The sequence below is a fragment of the Pseudonaja textilis genome, chromosome 5 (assembly GCF_049901715.1).
Source record: "Pseudonaja textilis isolate UNSWEBS1 chromosome 5, rPseTex1.2, whole genome shotgun sequence".
Taxonomy (NCBI): Eukaryota; Metazoa; Chordata; class Lepidosauria; order Squamata; family Elapidae; genus Pseudonaja; species Pseudonaja textilis.
Genome location: NC_141994.1, coordinates 70,719,571 through 70,738,415, shown reverse-complemented (window position 1 = coordinate 70,738,415; position 18,845 = coordinate 70,719,571). Strand labels below are relative to the sequence as shown.

The window sequence follows — 18,845 nt, the reverse complement described above, 5'->3', positions numbered from 1 at the left end:
TTCACAAAGAACTCTTTCTAATGATGCCACACATTTGAAATGATGATATTTAAGCTCTTTGCTGGTCTAAATAAAAATAGTGTATATTAAAAATATAACTGCTTCATCTTTCTCAGCGGGTTGTGCCCTCTGATTTTTCTTGATCTTTTCTGAATTGAGTGGATTCTGGATTCTATCATGTTATTTTATATCTCTCCCCTTCCCCCAGTTTCCATAGTTGCTCTATGACTGTGTAAAGAATAACATTTTAAATGCTTTCTTCTTTCCGTGTGCTTTTAGAAAATTTGGAAACACTATTTTATAAAATGTGTAATTGTTCTAGAATGCCTCAGTCCATTGAATGAATTTGTTTGAGATCAGAATCAAAGCAGGGCTGAGGTAACAAGAACATGGATAGGAGACCACCAGGAGATCCAAGGACTGTGTAAATCTAGCCTCTGGAGCTTCCTCTGTGGCACAGTGGTTAGAGTGCAGTACTGCACTCGAAAATGGGCCATTTTAAGCATGAAAACTTACTTTACGCCACGCAAATCAGCTGAGCTGCAAACCAAGGCAATATAGGAGAGGAAGGGGCGAGGGTGGATGGGTGTGGCCGACTGCTGACCAGTGCTACCGGATCGCTAGAACCGGTGTGAACCGGCAGCATATCACCACTGGCTCCTTCAGTAGCCACTAATAGTGGAAGAGTGGGAAAACAATATTCCTCTGGGACAAAATAGAGCCTCCTGTCCCTCAGTCAATCATAAATATTCCCAACCCCCTGAGCCCCTGAGTTAATTGAATACCGCAACCAATTTTGATCACCATGCTACAAAAAAGATGTTGAGACTTTGGAAAAAGTTCAGAGACAAGCAACTAAGATGATCAAAGGCCTGGAGAGGAAAATATAGGAAGAATGGCTGCAGGATTTGGGTCTGGCTAGTCTAGAGAAAAGAAGAATTAGGGGGTGACATGACGGTAGTATGCCAGTATTTGAGGGGCTGCCACAAAGAAGACGGTGTCAAATTATTCTCCAAAGCCCTGGGGGGAAGGACAAGAAGCAACGAAGAGATACTAATCAAAGAGAGAAGTAATTAAGGAGAAACTTGCTAACAGTGAGGACAGCTAAGCAGTTGAACAGCTTGCCTTCAGAAATAATGGGCGCTCCATCGTTGGAGGCTTTGAAGAAGAGATTGGACAACCATTTATCTGAAATGGTACAAGGTTTCCTGCTTGAGCAAAGGGCTGGAGTAGAATACCTCCAAGATAACAACTCTGTTATTCTGTTATCCTATCCTATCCTATCCTATCCTATCCTATCCTATCCTATTTTTCTAAATGAATACAGAGACGGTAAATACATTTCACTAATTATTTCTCTTTAATGGTTAGAGGTAGGAGATGACTAAGCTCAGCCCGAAGGAGGGGTCAAATGCATCATCAGTCTCAAGTCTCTTTACACCGATAAGCAATTTAAGCCCAGCCCACCTTGAATTCCTTTGTCTCTTATCAACCGCCAATTTGCTTTAACTGTTAGGAGATCAGATTCTTGTAGAGAGTTTAAGTTTGCCATAAACTCTTATATTCATTTGAACTGCCTGAACTTCCTGATTTCCCATGCTTGACGTCTACAAAACTCATCCATCCATCCAGTGGTGGGTTTCAAATTCTTTTACTACCAGTTCTGTGGGCGTGGCTTGGTGTGGCTTGGTGGCCATGACTTGGTGAGCATGGCAAAGGAAGGTTAGTGTAAAATCTCCATTCTCTCCCCACTCCTGGGGGAAGATTATGCAAAATCCTATTCCCTCCACACCCCACTAACCTGCTTTCCAGCTCCGTTCTCCTGTGCAGGGCAGCAAAAGAAGACACAGCTGATCAGCTGGGACTCAGGAGGCAGAGAATAGATGGGGGCAGGACCCGTCAGAGGTGGAGTTTGCCGGTTCTCTGAACTACTCAGAATTTCTGCTACCAGTTCTCCAGAACCGGTCAGAACCTGCTGAATACCACCTCTGCATCCACCCATTTGTATATTATGATCTATCTTTCCATTAGTGTTTGCAAAGCAGTTAGTAAGGTATATTCAAAAACTGTACACATGATTATAACGCAGCAAAAATGGATTCTGTTTAGAAAAGTGGAGTTTGCACTTCATACGGATGCAGTAAATATAATCACCCAAAATGATATATTTTGCAGACTATAGCATGCTGTGGTATCAAAGATATATTGCAAATTGTCTTTGCAGTGAAGTGGCATTTTTGTAACCATATTGACAAATTTGGAAGCTTTTAGGATTCCAGAGTTGGGCTGGAAATATTTGAGTGGCCAGTAGGTGGCAGTGAAGAAACAGGGAAAATTCCATGTCTTTGCTGCCATCAAATGCTTGTCTCCAGTTTTGCAACTCTGGTTTGAATTAACCATAAGTCAAACGTGCCCTGGCAATTGTTTTTCCCCCTGTATCTTCTTCACAATATTATCTTTATTCCACCCACAGCTAATAAATACATGAAGTTCATGTGACAAGCTGGTGACAGTCAGAGATAAAGAGTCATATTTGGGGGTTAGTTAGCACATCTTCTGTTAAGAAGACTGTTTTAGAAAATGGAGAAGATATGTTTGAGGCCTCAGACTCAGAATGAAGAATTTTCTACTATGTTTGTCAAAAAGAACTTTTTGTTTATAAAGATGACTCAGAACTGTAACTGTAACTATGCCATTTTAATGTAAAGTTAATATTTGACCTGAAGAACCAGGAAAACACGTGGAATTATTTCAAAGTAGTTTCTTTCATTATTCCTCACCTACAGTCAGCAATCCAAAGCAAAGCTAAACTAAACTAAACTATAGTTACCAAACTAAAACAACTATTTGTATCAATAGTGATATATGCTGAGAATTGCTAGGGAGGTACCGCCTTGACTCTCTTCATAATTAAAAAAGTCATAATTAAAAAAAAGGAAGGAAAATATCGAAAGAGGTTGATGAAGAACCTGAGGCACTGGAAACTCATATGGAAAAGTCCTTCTGATGTCCCAGAGCCAGCTGGAAAGCAAGCAAGAGGTCCTCTATAGGAAGTGAGATGGTTGGGCGCCATTCCTGGAAAGGTTCTGCAAAGCTGGTTTACTTCCAATGGTGGATAGCAAACGTGGTTTTCAGGAAAGATTTGGAGACCCGTTGGCAGGGTTTCTATAGCACACTCAACCAGCTCAGTTAAAATTCAGGTGGCTTCATTCTTAGAACAAGCTAAGCCTAATTAGCTTTAAACTTGGTTAGGGTTTTTTGTGGTTTGTTAGACAAATTCAGCCGGTTTCATTCATTTCTGGCTTAATAGATTGCGTAAACTGAGAAAGTGGGTTAACAAGTATCACTTAAGCATGTGTTGTCACCTCAATCGTATCAGATCATATGACACCAGTGCTCTGGTTGTTCCATTTCTCTTCCTGTTCTCCTTCTATAGAACTGAATTACAGAATTATGCTGGATAAGTATCTTCCCAGGGAGCTTCCTCGTGCCTGCAGAAACATAAAAAAATACAGGATTTAAAATTGCCTGCCTTCAGGGTGATAGTTTTAAAGTACTAGTAGGTAGTGCTCAACTTACAACTGTCTCTTAATGACTGTTCAAAGTGACAACAGACCTCCCCAAAGCTACTTATGACCCATTTTCGAAGTTATAGTGATTGTCCCCTTGTAATTGCATGATCACAGTTTCCAGGATCTATTTCTAGTTACAAGGAAGAAAAAAAAAACACCCGTTGGAGAAAACACCCTCAACTTCTGGAGGCAAGTTGTCCCACAGATTAATCGTTCTAACCTATCATTGATTGCGATTTTTTTAAAGATTTTCTTTTTTATTTTTAGACAAACATATACAAACAAAGCATAAAACATAAAACCATCTTCCAGTTACATACATACAGTGTGTCGGTTGGTTACAAATGATTTGTGCATCCTCTCCATAGTCCTCACTTTGTATAAATTCTCATATTATCAATCTAATATATATGTATACATTATTATCATTATTAATCATTTATTTGACTAAACTATTATTCCCTCATTTCATACGAGATATTCTAAATTTTAAATTAATTTATATTATGACAATCCATTATATCATCCTAAATCCATCCAATAATAATACATCTTTATATTTAACTTTTTTTTTAAAAAAAGATACATTTTTATATTATATTCTGTATAATTCTATTATCCTTCTGTTGTAAAATTCTCTAACATATTTCATTTCCATATATTTTTGTCTAACCATTGATAAAATAAATCCCATGTCTTATAAATTTGTTTATCTCCTTGTTCTCTAATTTCAAATGTCAATTTACTCATTTCAGCACATTCCATTATTTTCTTGATAACTTCCTTCTGCGCTGGTATTTTCTCATTTTTCCAATTTTTAGCAAATACAATTCTAGCCACTATTAATACATTTACAATCAAATATTTCAATTCCCTACTGTATATTTCCAGTAAAATTCCCAATTAAAATATCTCTGGTTTTAAAATGATGTGTTTTTGTCATTTTTTTTCCAACCGTGTGTGGATTTTAGTCCAATATCTTCTAGCTTCTGTTTGTGCCGTGCTTCGACCTGCCAACGAGGCTCCCACGTGCTGGAAAGGGAATCACCATGGTGGCTTGCCAAGCATAAAACTAGGATCCCACGTGCTCCTTCTGGATTCTGAAGCTCTGCACTGTCTTAATCTTTGAGTTCAGTTTGTACGCTTATACCAAATGGAATTTTAATCACCCAAAATGCTTCTAAGCATTTCCATGGAAAAGGTAAGGGTTCCCCTTGCACATATGTGCTGGTCATTCCTGACTCTAGGGGGCAGTGCTCATCTGTGTTACAAAGGGCCAGCGCTGTCCAAAGACGTCTCCGTGGTCATGTGGCCGGCATGACTAAACGCCGAAGGCGCACAGAACGCTGTTATCTTGCCACCTAAGGTGGTCTCTAGTTTTCTACTTGCATATTTTACGTGCTTTCGAACTGCTACGTCAGCAGAACCTGGGACAAGGAACCAGAGCTCACTCCGTTATGCAGCGCTAGGGATTCGAACCACCAAACTGCCGACCTTTCGGATCGACAAGCTCAGAATCTTAGACACTGAGCCACCGCGTCCCATAAGCATTTCCATGAGTTCATGCCAAAGAAAAGTGAACTCCCAGGGACCTTCCCCCTGTTAGGATTGTTGGGGGAAATTTGTGAAAAGATGTAGATTTTTTTTTTTACCTCTCATATACCATTGAAAGTTACCTGGAGCCTCTCTTCTGGCAAGGAAGCCACTTTATAAAATGAAGACCAGAATCCCTGCAGCCATAATGAATAAGGTAGCTAAGAAAGGAGGGGAAAAAAAGAAAGCCATACATTTTATGGTAACTAAACGAAACAGTCATATCTCACTTCCTTAATATCACTATATGGAGTAAACATGGTCTAATGATGAAGACACAAGGCTAGAAACCAGGAGATGTGAGTTCTAGTCTCACCTTAGTTACAAAAGCTATTGGGATAACTTTGGACCAATCACCAGGAGACTGTGAGTTCTAGTCCTGCCTTAGGGATGAAAGCCATCTGGGTGACTTTGAAGTAGCCGCTCTCTCTCAGCCCAACCCACAGCGTGGTTATTTTGGGGAAAATAAGAGATGAAAGGAATGTTAAGTATTTTCACCAACTTTGAGTTATTTATAACAATAATAAATGCAGGAGATAGATAGATAGATAGATAGATAGATAGATAGATAGATAGATAGATAGATAGATAGATAGATAGATGGATGGATGGATGGATGGATGGATGGATAGATAGATATAAAATGAGAGATAGAGATAGAAGATAGATAGACAGATGACAGATGATAGACGGACAGAAAGATACCGTGTTTCTCCAACACTATGGCCTCCACCAAGGAAGGCCCAGCATGATTTCTAGGCATGAGGTGAAATTAAGCCCCACCCCCCAAATTTAGGCCTATTTAAAGCATTTGTTTCCCCGCCATTTCTCACATCGTTCGTTAGAACGACACGAGGTGAAGAGAAATGGGGGGGAAGGGTGAGTGGGGGGAGAAAACTTGCCCTTAGGAGCATCCTGCAGGTAGCCTAGGCTAGAATACCCCGATCTGCTACCAATAGAACAGCAGCCGATAGAAGCTCCCTGAAGGCAGAGTCACCAGCCACTTCGGGGCGAGGGGTGGCTGCCCATGTCCCCTCGCCATGAGGCAGTGTCTTTCGGGTGATGGAAGCTCCCCAAGGGCAGTCACCAGCCACTTCAATCAGCTGGTAGAAGCAGCCTCAGGGCGAGAACCCACGCAAACTCCTCTCGCCACGAGGCTGTTTCTATCGGCCGATGAAAGCTGCCCGAAGGCAGAATCACCAGCTGCTTTGGGGCGAGGCATGGCTGCCCGTGGGGCACTCCTAACAGGAGCGCCCATGCACGCTCCTCTCACCATGAGGCAGTGTCTTTTGGGCGCTGGAGCTTCCCCAAGGGCAGTCACCAGCCACTTCAATCGGCCGGTAGAAGCAGCCTCGTTGCGAGGGGAGTGTCCATGGGCGCTCACCCTGAGGCCATTTCTACTGGCCGATTGAAGTGGCTAGTGACTGCCCTTGGGGAGCTTCCATCACCCAAAAGACACTGCCTCATGGCGAGGGGACGTGGGCAGCCATGGCTCGCTCCGAAACGGCTGGTGACTCTGCCTTTGGGGAGCTTTCATCGGCCGATAGAAATGACCTTGTGGAGAGGTACGTGCACATGGGGCGCTCTAGGTAGGGGATGAAATTAAGTCACCCCCCCCCAAAATGACCTAGCCATTTTGGGGGGGGGTCAAAAAAAAATAAGGCCTGGCCTTATTTTGTGAGAAAAACGGTAGATAGATGTCTTCATTTCAATTTTGCTACCACCTTTCATCAGTATTAATGATTTAGTTAAACAGACCTGCGGTCAAATAATGGATAATAGATAATAGATAATCAGAGTTGGAAGGGACCTTGCAGGTCATTTAGTCCAACCCCCCACCCAAGTGGGAGACCCTACACCATTTCTAACAAATGGCAGTCTAATCTCTTCTTGAAAGTCTCAACTGATGATGCTCCCACAACTTCCAAGGACAACTTCTGTTCCATGGGTTGATTGTTCTCACTGTCAGAAACTTTCTCCTTATTTTCAGGTTGAATCTCTCCTTGATCAGTTTCCATCCATTATTCCTTGTCTGGCCTTTGTGTGTTTTGGAAAATAACTTGACCCCTTTCTCCTCTCTGGGCAGCCCCTCAAATATTGGAAGACTCCTATCCTGTCTCCCCTGGTTCTTCTGTTCACTAGACTAGCCAGGCCCAGTTCCTGCAACCATTCTTCATATGTTTTAGTCTCCAGTCCCCTCATCATCCTTCTCTGCACTTTTTCTTCAGTCTCAACATCTTTTTACAATGTGGTGACCAAAACTAGATGCAGTACTCTAGGTGTGATCTTACTAAGGCTTTACAGAGTGGTATTAGTACCTCCCTTGATTCTCGATTGTATCTCTCTGTTAATGCAACTTAGGATTGCATTCGCTTTTTGGGCTGCCGCCACATACTGTTGGCCCCTATTTAGCTGGTTGTCCACTAAGACTCCAAGATCCCTCTCCCAGTTACTGCTGTTGAGCCTGGTTTCACCCAGTCTATATGTGTACTTTTGGTTTTTCTTGCCTAAGTGTAGGACTTTACTTTTCTCTACATTGAGTTTCATTTTGTTAAATAGGGTCCTCTCTGTACTTTTTCTAGGATCTCAACATCTTTTTTGTAATGTGGTGAACAAAACTGGATGCACTACTCTAGGTGTGGTCTTATGGTCTGGTGGTAGAAGATTCCATGACAAGATACTTTATCAGGCAGAAGCCTTCATATGAAGCTGTAAATGAAGTTGATACCCAAAGTAATCAGTGCTACTGACTCAATGCCAACTGTGCCATAGATGTTGTTGCTTCCCAGCCCCACACTGCCTGCAAACTATCTTTTTCAAACTTCAGGACTAAAGGACACAGGAAATGTCTTGCATGGCCGTCTTACCTGGATAGAAATACTGCTTCCCCGAAATCAAGGGGATGTCATCGGTGCATTGTGCATTTAAGCTGGACCAAACCGCAATTCCACAAGAGTTCTCACAGGTAATAATACCAGTGATAGGAGCCCATGCTTGAGATTCATTCAAGTATTTAAATGTTAGGTTTTGTCCCACTTTGTACTTTATCACCTTAGCAGTGGCGTGCTTCAACGGGACAGGAATTCCACAGAATCCTAGGGGAGGCAAAGAGAAAATGAGAAGACCACCTCCTCAAACATGGACAACCCTAAATTCATCAGCCAGTGACTAAACCAGTGGTGGTATGCTACCAGTTTGGACCGGTTTGGCTGAACTGGTAGTAACAAAAAGCCTCCCACCCACCTCTGCACTCAGCCGATTGGTGCTGCAGGCCTCAACTGGTGTGGGGAAAGCTGCATGTGCAAGTATGGTGCGTGCACACGATCACCAAACCAATAGTGGAAAAGGTAGGATCCCACTGCTGGACTAAACATGACAGTCAGAGCAGAATAAATTCATTTACTTACTGGATAATTAACAGGTTGATATACAGGCAGGGAACATTGCAATAGGGACAATAGCAGGGGAAGCATATGCTGGTTGAATTTGTAGGACTGGGCGGAGTCCATCCAAATTGTTGTGGCTTCTCATAACACGCTCATTCCCACTTAACAAAACATTCTTGTTGTATTCACTATCCATCAATCACAATACAGCCCAGTGCAATGGTCTAATTCATGCAACATGCTCTGATAATTCCTGTGTTTCCAACAATTCATCGAACCACGGCTCTAAGGCCAGAGATCATACAGTGAGATTCAGGAGTTACCTTCTATGGTTGCTGGGGTACTGTTGCTGATTTGGGGCCCAGTGGAACTATTCTCCCATTTTTGGGTAGGAGACGGTCCTGAAAGAAATTCAACCAACTTAGGGTCAATTTTGCAGAAATTCTAGTAAGAAAAACAAAAATGTTAGAGAGGTACAGCCAGATTCCCTAGATTGTAGTTTCTGAGTTTGGATGAAGTTGGAAGGTGATGGGAGAGAGGTCTGCAGGCAGGAAGGATGAAAAAAGAAATAAATCAAGATGGCCGTCTGATAATAAAATCTGGCTCTAGATTCTTCCTTGGTTTACTTTTTCTACGAAGCAACTGAGACGGAAGATCATTTGTGTCTTCATTTGTGGGAGCCTCATCACTGGAAGCTTTCAAGAAGAGGCTGGATTGTCCCCTGTCAGAAATGGTGCAGGGTCTCCTGCTTGGGGCATGGGGTTGGACTAGATGACCTACAAGGTCCTTTCCAACTCGGTCAATCTGTTAAATTTAAAAGTAATTAACTAGAGTACTCTGATAAAGTAGGATCACCTTACGAAAAGGGAAAACCTCAAGACCCATCCCACATTCCCTTTTAAAGTTCAGACTTCAAAGGAAATGAAAGAGAAAAGGTGACTGGACACAACAAAAGTAACTTCCTCTTTGCATAGGCAATCTGTTACCTGTAGTCAAACATGTCACGTATTTGCACCCCATAATACCACACATGTTCATTAAATTGACGACAGAAAGGGGCTGCACAGTTTAGGATGTTAATAAGCAAAAAAAGGTTGCCTGGAGGTCACAAGACAAACCAGATGCAATTTAGGCTAGCGAACTCTCTCTTATCAGGAGGCATTATCTAGACAAGCTATCAATCAATTTGTACAGCCAGAGGATAAAAAGTCTTCCCACATTCCAGTCTGTAATGGTTTGATAAACCCTTATCGCCATTTTTTAAAAAAGAGGAAAAATAAGCCAAATTAAAGTACTAAGTAACTGTAACGTTAATTAGCAATATTACAAAATCCACATGGTTCCAATAAAGGAGAATATTTGTAGCTCACGGTTGAAATGAGAGGTCCTTGGTGCTCTTTGAGCTGGCTTGCTTTCTTGCAGACGTTTCATGACCCAACATGGTAATATCATCAGTGCTACTCAGTTTGGGCAAAGAAACTTCTGCAAGAAAACAATGAGTCTCAGAAAGCACCAAGGATCCTTCAAATGATGAAATCCCTGCCCTTATCTTTTGCATTTTATTTCTACTTAATCTTGCCAACCATAACTATTACTAGGTAATGAAGCACTGATGATTATTAGTTAGCGTAATGAAACCTCTTCAAGGAAACAAGCCAGCTCAGAGAGCACCAAGGACCCCTCAAATTCCATGTCATGCGCTCCTCACGTCCCAACTACGTGATCAAAGCCCCACCCTCTTATCTACATGCATTGCAAAACATGAATGCGGCTCCGATCACGTGAGTGGGGTGGCCATCTTGACTTTTTTGACTCCTTGAAAGTGTCCTTGCTTCTACAGCAGAGCCTGGCATCCTTCTGGCTGCCAGAATCTTCACTCCCCTGTTTGTTCCATCTTCTTAGTCTTACGAAAGCTCTTGCCAAACACTTTTATCCATAGAGAGGGGAGATCAAATTGCACGTCCCAAGTCTTTAAAGACTTTAATAAGTTTGGGTTTTCCTACAATATCTCTTTGAGCATCAGGCTATAATTAAAGGCACAGGGGACAGGCAGTTCTGTGGGTGTGGCTTGGTGGGCGTGGCAGGGGAAGGATACTGCAAAATCTCCAGTCAGAGGTGGGATTTGCAAGTTCTGCAAACTACTCAAAATTCCCACTACTGGATCTCCAGAACTTGCCAGAACCTACTGAATACCACCCCTGGTGGTGTGGCTTGGTGGGTGTGGCAGGGGAGGATACTGCAAAATCCCCATTCCTTCCCCCATCCCACTAACCTGCTTTCCAGCTCCGTTCTCCTGTGCAGGGCAACCAAAGAAGACCCAGCCGATCAGCTGGGACTCTCTTTTCCCTCCCCTATCTTTCCTACTATTTCCTTTTGTATTTTTGTCTCTTACAGTATCGATACACAAATAAACTAAAAAATATTAAACCGAAACGGTGCAGTTGAAGTAGCCAGAGCTCCCTGCAAAAGCAGACACATGCTTCCTGGATACAGTATAAGTTAACCACAAAGTTCTTCTTATAGCAATGATATCAGCTTCACGATTTTTTGATAAAGAACAACAAAGGTCTCACTGAAACAAGTCTGGGGACCGGCAGAAATTGGTGCGAAAACCCACGTTGGTCTACCGTTAGCATTACCCACATGTTGGTGTGTTGCATCTCCTTTGCCAAACTGCCCCAAACTTTTGAGAATTCGTGAGAAGGGGAGCCAGATAAAAGCTACCGTTTGGCAGATATTCTTATCAAAATAGCCACTTTTTTTTTGTTGCTTAGATCTTTTTCAGAACCATTGTTTGGTGCATGCAAGTTGAGAAATAATGCAAGATTGGTGCTGCTTGATGAATTAGAGTTGAATGCAGTGATGGTACTCACCAGGTTCTGACCAGTTCTGGAGAACTGATAGCGGAGATTTGGAGTTGTCCAGAGAACCAGCAAATCCCACCTCTGACTGGCCCAGCCCCCATCTATTCTCTGCCTCCCACTGAGTCCCAGTTGATCAGCTGGGTGTTCTTTGGTGGCCCTGCCCAGGAGAACAGAGCTGGAAAGCAGGTTAGTGGGTGGGGAGGGAATGGGGATTTTGAAGTATCCTTCCCCTGCCATGCCCACCAAGCCAAGCCACGCCCACCAAGCCACGCCCACCAAGCCACACCACGCTCACCAAGCCACGCCCACAGAACCAGTAGTAAAAAAATTTGAATCCCACCACTAGTTTAATGTTGTGTAGAAAGTCAGACCCACCCTCCTAGAAGAATGAAATATTTTGAGGAATATTTTTTTAAAAAAGGCAGATTATCATATTTTCCTAAGGAGAAATGGAAAAAACATGCTCTTGGAGACAGAAAGCAGCCTCCAAGTCTTTCTTAATAGCCTCAGCAGATACTGAGGCCAGTTTTTACAGATTTGGTAATGCATTCAAGACAGGATATTTTGAAAGAAAGTCAGAATGGTAGGATTAGAAGCAGCCATCACCCAAGATCCAACAGAGGAAAAAACCATTGAGTCACAATAGGAATTGCCTAATACCATTTCAGGACACAAGCCCCTTCATTGCATCACCTTCAGAAACTTCAACCAAGCTTAGCTCAGACAAACACCTAGGATTTGTACTTTGCCTATAGAGCCAGCTATGACCCTGATATAACCTTTACATGGCCCTATGGGAGTCTGACAACAACCAATGCATGTTCTTGCACAGGAACAGGAAGCTCAACTGCAAAGCCCAAGAGACGGTATAAAGCAGTGGTAGGATTCTACTGGTTCGGCCCAGTTCGGGTGAACTGGTATTAAAAAATGTTACCATTCGGCTGAACTGGTAGTAAAAAAAACAGCTACCAGTTGAACCAATATTTCTTTTTTTTCCTCCTGACGATCAGCTGTTCCGATGATCAGCTGTGCCAGGATCCCTCTTGCTGTTTTATTGCTTTGCCCAGGAGGCAAAAGGGGGCATGGGGGGGGGGGAGAAGCCATGTCCACCCAGTCACATGGCCATGCCCACCTAGCCACTCCCATCTAGCCATGCCCACAGAACTGTCAGTAAAAATATTTGCATCCCACCCCTGTATAAAAGCCACCCACTCTCAACTCCATTTTGTCAGCTGCCCAGAACCACAAACCCACGTGGTTCTGCTTCACCATTAAACCGTCTTTCCAATAAGCCTCCCTGTATCCAGTGTCCTTCTCCCAGCTTGGAACGGAACCGGATGGATATTTCTTCCCACAGTTGCACCATTCATTTAACAACTGCTGTTAATTCACTTAACTTGGGCAAGAAAGGTTGGAAAACGGGGCAAAACTCACGTAACAATTTCTTACGTGATTGCCATTGCTTAGCAACGGAAAATTGAAGTTCATTTGTGGCCATAGGTTGAGGACTAACTCGATTCCCCAGGCTCCCAAAAGTCTTCTCCGCAACCCCACCTCTTACCTATGCAACCCGGTTGGTCTTTGTACGTCCACTGAGTGACTCCAGAGACCGCCCCGCATCTGATAATGTTGCTTTTTCCTGATTCTCTCACGAAGCCTTCATCACAATAATATCGAACCCAAGTACCCACAACATAGTGATCGGTGTAATACTCTCCAAATTTAGTTGTATCGGGTTCGGGGCATTCTTCTGTAAAGAAAGAGAAACTATAAACATGGCGCTGTTTGATCGTGTCGGGAGGGGTGGGCTTCCAAAATTTTAGCAAAGGGTTCTCTCACGGTGGCTGGGTGGGCGTGGCCATGGTGGTCGTGGCCTAATCGGCTTCATACACCATGGCAGGGGGGGCATTTTTGCTCTCCGCGGACTCTGGAAGCTTCCCTCGAGGCTCCAGGAGGGTGAAAATGGCCTCCTCAGGCTCCGGAGGGTGTCTGGAAGCTGGAAACAGGCCCATTTCCGGCCTTCTCAAGCTTCCAGGAGACCCTTTTTTCACCCTACTCGAGCCTCTATTAGCACCCTCCACTTACCTGCATCCAAAACGGGCTGTGTGGAGACTCCTGGGAGGGGCGGGGTGGACAGGCCCAGCCAGGAGTGGGATTTGGTAGTTCTCCAAACTGTGCAGAATCTTAGTTAGGGGCTCTCCTGAACCCCTGCAAACCCCAGCAGCCCACCCCCCCTGCATGTTGGCCTTTAAGCCCCAGTTGGATGGGATCAGTTGCATTCTTCCACCCTTCTTCCCGGATGGAAAAGACCCAAGGAAGCAGAATCTCCTTCATATCATTCCTTAGGACAGGGGTCCCCACCTCTCAGGCCGTGGATTGGTCCCGGGCGGTGGCCTTGTTAGGAATCGGGCCCAATAGCTGGAGGTGAGTGACAGGTGCATGTGAAAGATTTAGGTTGCATGTTTCTCCTTCCACACCCGAGTCCACGGGAAAAACGACTTCTACAAAAGTGGTCCCTGTTGTTAAAAATGTTGGGGGCCTCTGCCTTATTATTTTATTCTTCTTCTCATCTTTCCTATTACTTATCTCTATTTCTACTTACGACTATAACTTTGTTGCTTGTATCATTACAATTTATATATTTTTATTTAGTTTGCTGGTACGCTTTACATTGATTGCTTATTTAGTACCCTATGACTTGCACTAAGTGTTGTATCTTATGATTTACGATGAATGTATTTGTGATGTTGATGATCATGATTTATCATCTGTAGCTTTTATGCACACTGAGAGCTTATGCACCAAAGACAAATTCCTTCTGTGTCCAATCACACTTGGCCAATAAAGAATTCTATTCTATTCTATTCTATTCTATTCTATTCTATTCTATTCTATTCTATTCTATTCTATTCTCAGGATTTAATGGCATTACAGAAGGAAGGAAGGTTGCACATCAATACAGCAAGACATAATCCTCGACTTACAACCACCGCTGAGACCAAAATTTCTATGGCTAAGCAAGACAGATGTTAAATTAGTCTTGCCTCATTTTACGACCTCCCTTGCACGGTTGTTAAGTGAATCTATGAAGTTATGAAGCCAGTAACAGTTGTGAACTGAATCCAGGTTCCCCACTGACTTTGCTTGACAGAAAAATCACAAAAGAGGAACACATGACCCCAGGACACCGCAACTGTCATAAATACAGGCCAGTTGCCACATTTTGCCAAATTTTGATCCTGTGATCGTGGGGATCCTGCAACAGTCACAAGTGTAAAAGACAGTAATAAGTCACTTTTTTCAATGCCGTTGTGATTTTGAATAGTCACTTAACAAATGATTGTACATCCAGGTCTACCCGAACTGTAAAAGATGGTCATTCACACTCGGTACCCATCCTTAATTGGTTCCAGGAGGAACAATAAGTACTAAAAACGATGAATACCACACTAATTTTTCACATAAGGCATGATGTAGTGAATCACAAGGCAGCCAGCACCAAGAAGTTCTACCTTGTGCATTGAGTACCAAACAAGTTATCAGGACTGGGACAAAATCTTCCCAACAAAAATGTGTTGAGTTTCTAAGCAATTGAGAGCCAAAGTACCAACATGAAATGAAAGCAAGGCAAGGCAAGGACATCACCCATCCTTTCTCTCTCCCAAAATTGCTCCAGGGTTCTCTTCTCCATTGCCAAGTTTTCTCTCATCAAGACAAAATGGGAATTGACCAAAATAGGAAGAATGATTTTTTGGTGCCTTGCATGACATGAAACTTGAGGAATGGGGCTGGGAAGGAAAGAAGGAAGATGGGATAAGATAACTTTTATTGTCATTTTTTTACTGTAAGTACACTGGCACACATTAAAAGTGATATATATATCCATATCCATACACATACATAACAAACATAGACATATGCTACACACACACACACACACACACACACACAGAGAATCATTGCCCATTTTGAATACATAGTGGAGAGTATTGGATACATATACACAAATGTGTGTGAAAAAAACTGCAAAAAACAGGATTATAAAAAACAGCTTCCAATCTTAGCAGTTATAGATGAGAGAGAGAGAAAGTGAAATGAGAAACAGAGAGAGGGGGAAAGAGAAAGAGAGATGAGGAAGAAAGATGAGAGAAAGATGAGAAAGAGAGAGGGAGAAAGAAAGACAGAGATATCTGTTTAAAAGAAACTCTTTGAGTGTTTAAGGTTGCAGACCCCTGGGTTAGGCAAACACTATGGTCATTAAGTGAACCTTGTAGTCATTAAGCAAACACTGGTTGTTAAACAAGTCCATTTTCTCCAATGGGCATTTTTCACCGGAAACCAGAAGGAATTATTGGAAACTGGCAAAAAACATAGAAAACCTCAGTCACAAGACTGTGTGGGATATTGTAATTGGTCATAAGTGTGTGTGTGTGTTTGTGTGTGTGTGTGTGTGTGTGTGTATGGCTGTCAAAGCACCAAAAACAGGTCAAATAGCTCTGGGGAGGTCAGTCGTAAATTAGAATACTTGCTAAGCAACTGGCCACTTATATTTGGTTTGCCAGTCACATGACTACCTAGCCACACCCAATCAGTCACATGACCACCTAGCCATTCTCAGTCAGCAAGCCATGACCACCCATTCACATGACCACCAAGCCACACCCACAAATTAGGCCACGCCCACAGAACTGGTTAAGAAATTTGAATCCCACCCCTGGCCTAATGAATAGAGAATAACTAAGATAAGTAAACATTAGGATTATGCGCAGTTAATTGACTACAACTATTGTATATATAAGATTTATTATCAGTATGTACTTAAGAATGTAGAGATTGCACCCAGATGGTATACTGTTACTATGAATAATGAAATCCTATACATAAGCAAAAAAAATGTTCAGTAACAACTATTAATATGCGATGTATAATAAAGGAAAAGTACAATAAAAATATTTGGGAAAAATATATATAATATATATATAAAATGATTTCTGCTGGCTGGCTCTTACTGAAAAAATATATAGTCAAAGATGATAAAGGGAAAAAAAAAATTTTCAAGTGAAACCCAGCCGTGTGCGTAACCAATTCTCACTTTCCATCAAAGACAGCCGCATTTCTCTCAAGATTTCAAACAGTTCTTTGAAGCAGCTGCTTGATCAAACCACATTTTAACTTTCAGTCATGTCAGCCAGGGTCTTACTTTCAGCCCCTTCCCTTTCACCCAAAGTCATTACTGTGAACAAAAATGAAAAAAAAAGCATGCCTTGTGAGACTCCTATCACCAGTCTTGTAGATTTCCTGAACTTCTTAATGAAGTCAAGAATCCACCTTCCTTTTAACTCTTTGTGATTTATTTATTTTTTTACTTAAAGTTTTGTTACGAGAGAAGAAAAGAAAATCAGAAAAGTGAAAGAGGAAAGAAGAAAGGTACGGAGAAAAAGAAAGGTTAAAAAAAAAAAGGCCTGGAAGAAATTTCCAGGTAGAAACAAAATTAGGTAAGTTCTTGTCTTTCATTTTTGCAATGTAATTCTCTTTTCCTTTGCAATGTTTTTTTTGGTTAACAAAACTCTGGAAATCTACTTTTCTTGTCTGGAGGTGGCTGCTAGAGGCTTGCCATTAATCAGATGTGGGTTTCCTCCTTCTGCAACTGAGAGGGCTGCTCTGGTTCCCCATTTCTCCTTGTTCTGCCAAAATACATGCAGTTGTGGATGAAAATCCATCAGAAACTCCCAAGGCTGTTGGTTGGAAAGGATAGGATTGTTGCTGTTTTTTTTTTAAAAAAAAGAAAAAGCATCTAGGAGTCAGAAAATGGCAGTGCATGTACTCCCTAATATTGACGGGAAAAGGTTCCTGGATAGAACAGAACAGAATAACAGAGTTGGAAGGGACCTTTGAGGTCTTCTAGTCTAACCCTTGCTCAGTCAGGAGACTCTATAGCATTTTAGACAAATGGTTGTCCAACTTGTTTCTTTAAAACCTTCAGTGATGGAACCCCCACAACTACCGAAGGCAAGCCATTCCACTAATTAATTGTTCTTAACTGTCAGAAAAATTTTCCTTAGTTCTAGGTTGCTTCTCTCCTAGTTAGTTTCCATCCATTGCTTCTTCTCCTGCCTTCGGGGGCCTTGAAAATGTAGGTTGACTACCCCCTCTTCTTTGTGGCAGCCCCTTAGATATTGGAAGACTGCTATTATGTCTCCCCTAGTCCTTCTCTTCGTTAAACAAGACATAATGCAGCAACCATTCTTCATATGTTTTAGCTTCCAGTCCCCTAATCATCTTTATTGCTCTTCTCGGCACTCTTTCTAGAGTCTCAACATCTTTTTTACATCGTGGGTACACTCACCAAAGTTGAATTTACCTTAAGGCTAACTTTACCTTACATTTCTTTCTCTTTCTCTCTCATTTTCAGGAATGGGTTAAATCTGACCTACCAGTTATTTGTGAACTACAATTCCCAGCACCCCTCACCAGGAGACAAACTGGTTGATGCTGCTGGAAATGGTAGTTCAGCAGTAGATTCTCTACCAAGTATGGGACAAACTTATGAATAATCTTTCTATCAGCTAAAAACGTCCTCAGTGACAATTAGACAACAAAACATTAGATAACAAAATTTCACTGAATATGTGTACAAGGACAATAAAGGTTATTATTATTATTATTATTATTATTATTATTATTATTATTATTTAATAATAATAATAATAATAATAATAATAATAATAATAATAATAATAATATGATTCCAGGATCACTGTTTTGTAGAAGCAATATTTGTAGATGGATAATATTAAGCTGTCACCTGATTTGCCTTCCCATGAGACATAAAACCATTCTCCCATACTGCCAACTACGACTAACTCATCTGGAGAGAAAAAAAAAACTTAAATTATTTGGTTGAGAATTTTGATTCCATTCATGGGCATGTTCAGAAACAAATCCATCCATGGGAATTACTAGAATATTTTGCTTTCCCTTACATATTTCCAGATGAGAATTGCAACGGAAGACAAATTCACTTACCGTTTTTAACCCCTTCACTATATTGGAAAATTCTGCATAAGAGAAGGAACCCAAACTCAAGAGATAAGCCAGACATGTCTTCTTGAGTTGAACTTCAGATCAAGTTGAAAGCTAACAAATTCAGAGTCTGTAGATCTCTCTTCTGGAAGTCCACAGCAGAAGGCAGTTTGATGGTATCTTGCCAACTCTACGTGTTTTTCCTCCTCCCACCCACCCTGCAAGGAGCTGAAATTGAAAACAGGCATGAGTTCCTACTCATCTAAGAAGTTGCATTTTCAAACAAGGTTGTTTCATCCGAGCCACGGTTGAAGGAAGTGGTTTGCCCATGCAGTTCAAAAACCTGACCAATGGAGTGGACAATTTTTACCACCTCTTGTACCAACTCCTTCTAAAACCAAGGGCCA

At 41.9% G+C, this 18,845-nt stretch overlaps 1 protein-coding gene across 2 annotated transcripts; it reads right to left on the bottom strand.

Moving 5' to 3' along the window:
- Positions 1-2,679: 2,679 nt before the first annotated feature.
- LOC148125688 (uncharacterized) lies at positions 2,680-18,579 on the bottom strand. 2 transcript variants are annotated; one of them, XM_087935645.1, is made up of 6 exons: positions 18,442-18,579; positions 12,977-13,165; positions 8,875-8,952; positions 8,033-8,260; positions 5,249-5,326; positions 2,680-3,491 (listed from the first exon to the last, which is right to left on the bottom strand). In XM_087935645.1, the coding sequence occupies exons 1-5, from the start codon at positions 18,515-18,517 to the stop codon at positions 5,280-5,282; spliced, it is 618 nt and encodes a 205-aa protein (XP_087791771.1). In that variant the 5' UTR covers positions 18,518-18,579; the 3' UTR covers positions 2,680-3,491; positions 5,249-5,279. The 2 variants fall into 2 exon arrangements, with proteins under 2 accessions (XP_087791771.1, XP_087791770.1); XM_087935644.1 differs by lacking the exon at positions 5,249-5,326 and having other exon boundaries at positions 3,257-3,491.
- Positions 18,580-18,845: the final 266 nt, after the last annotated feature.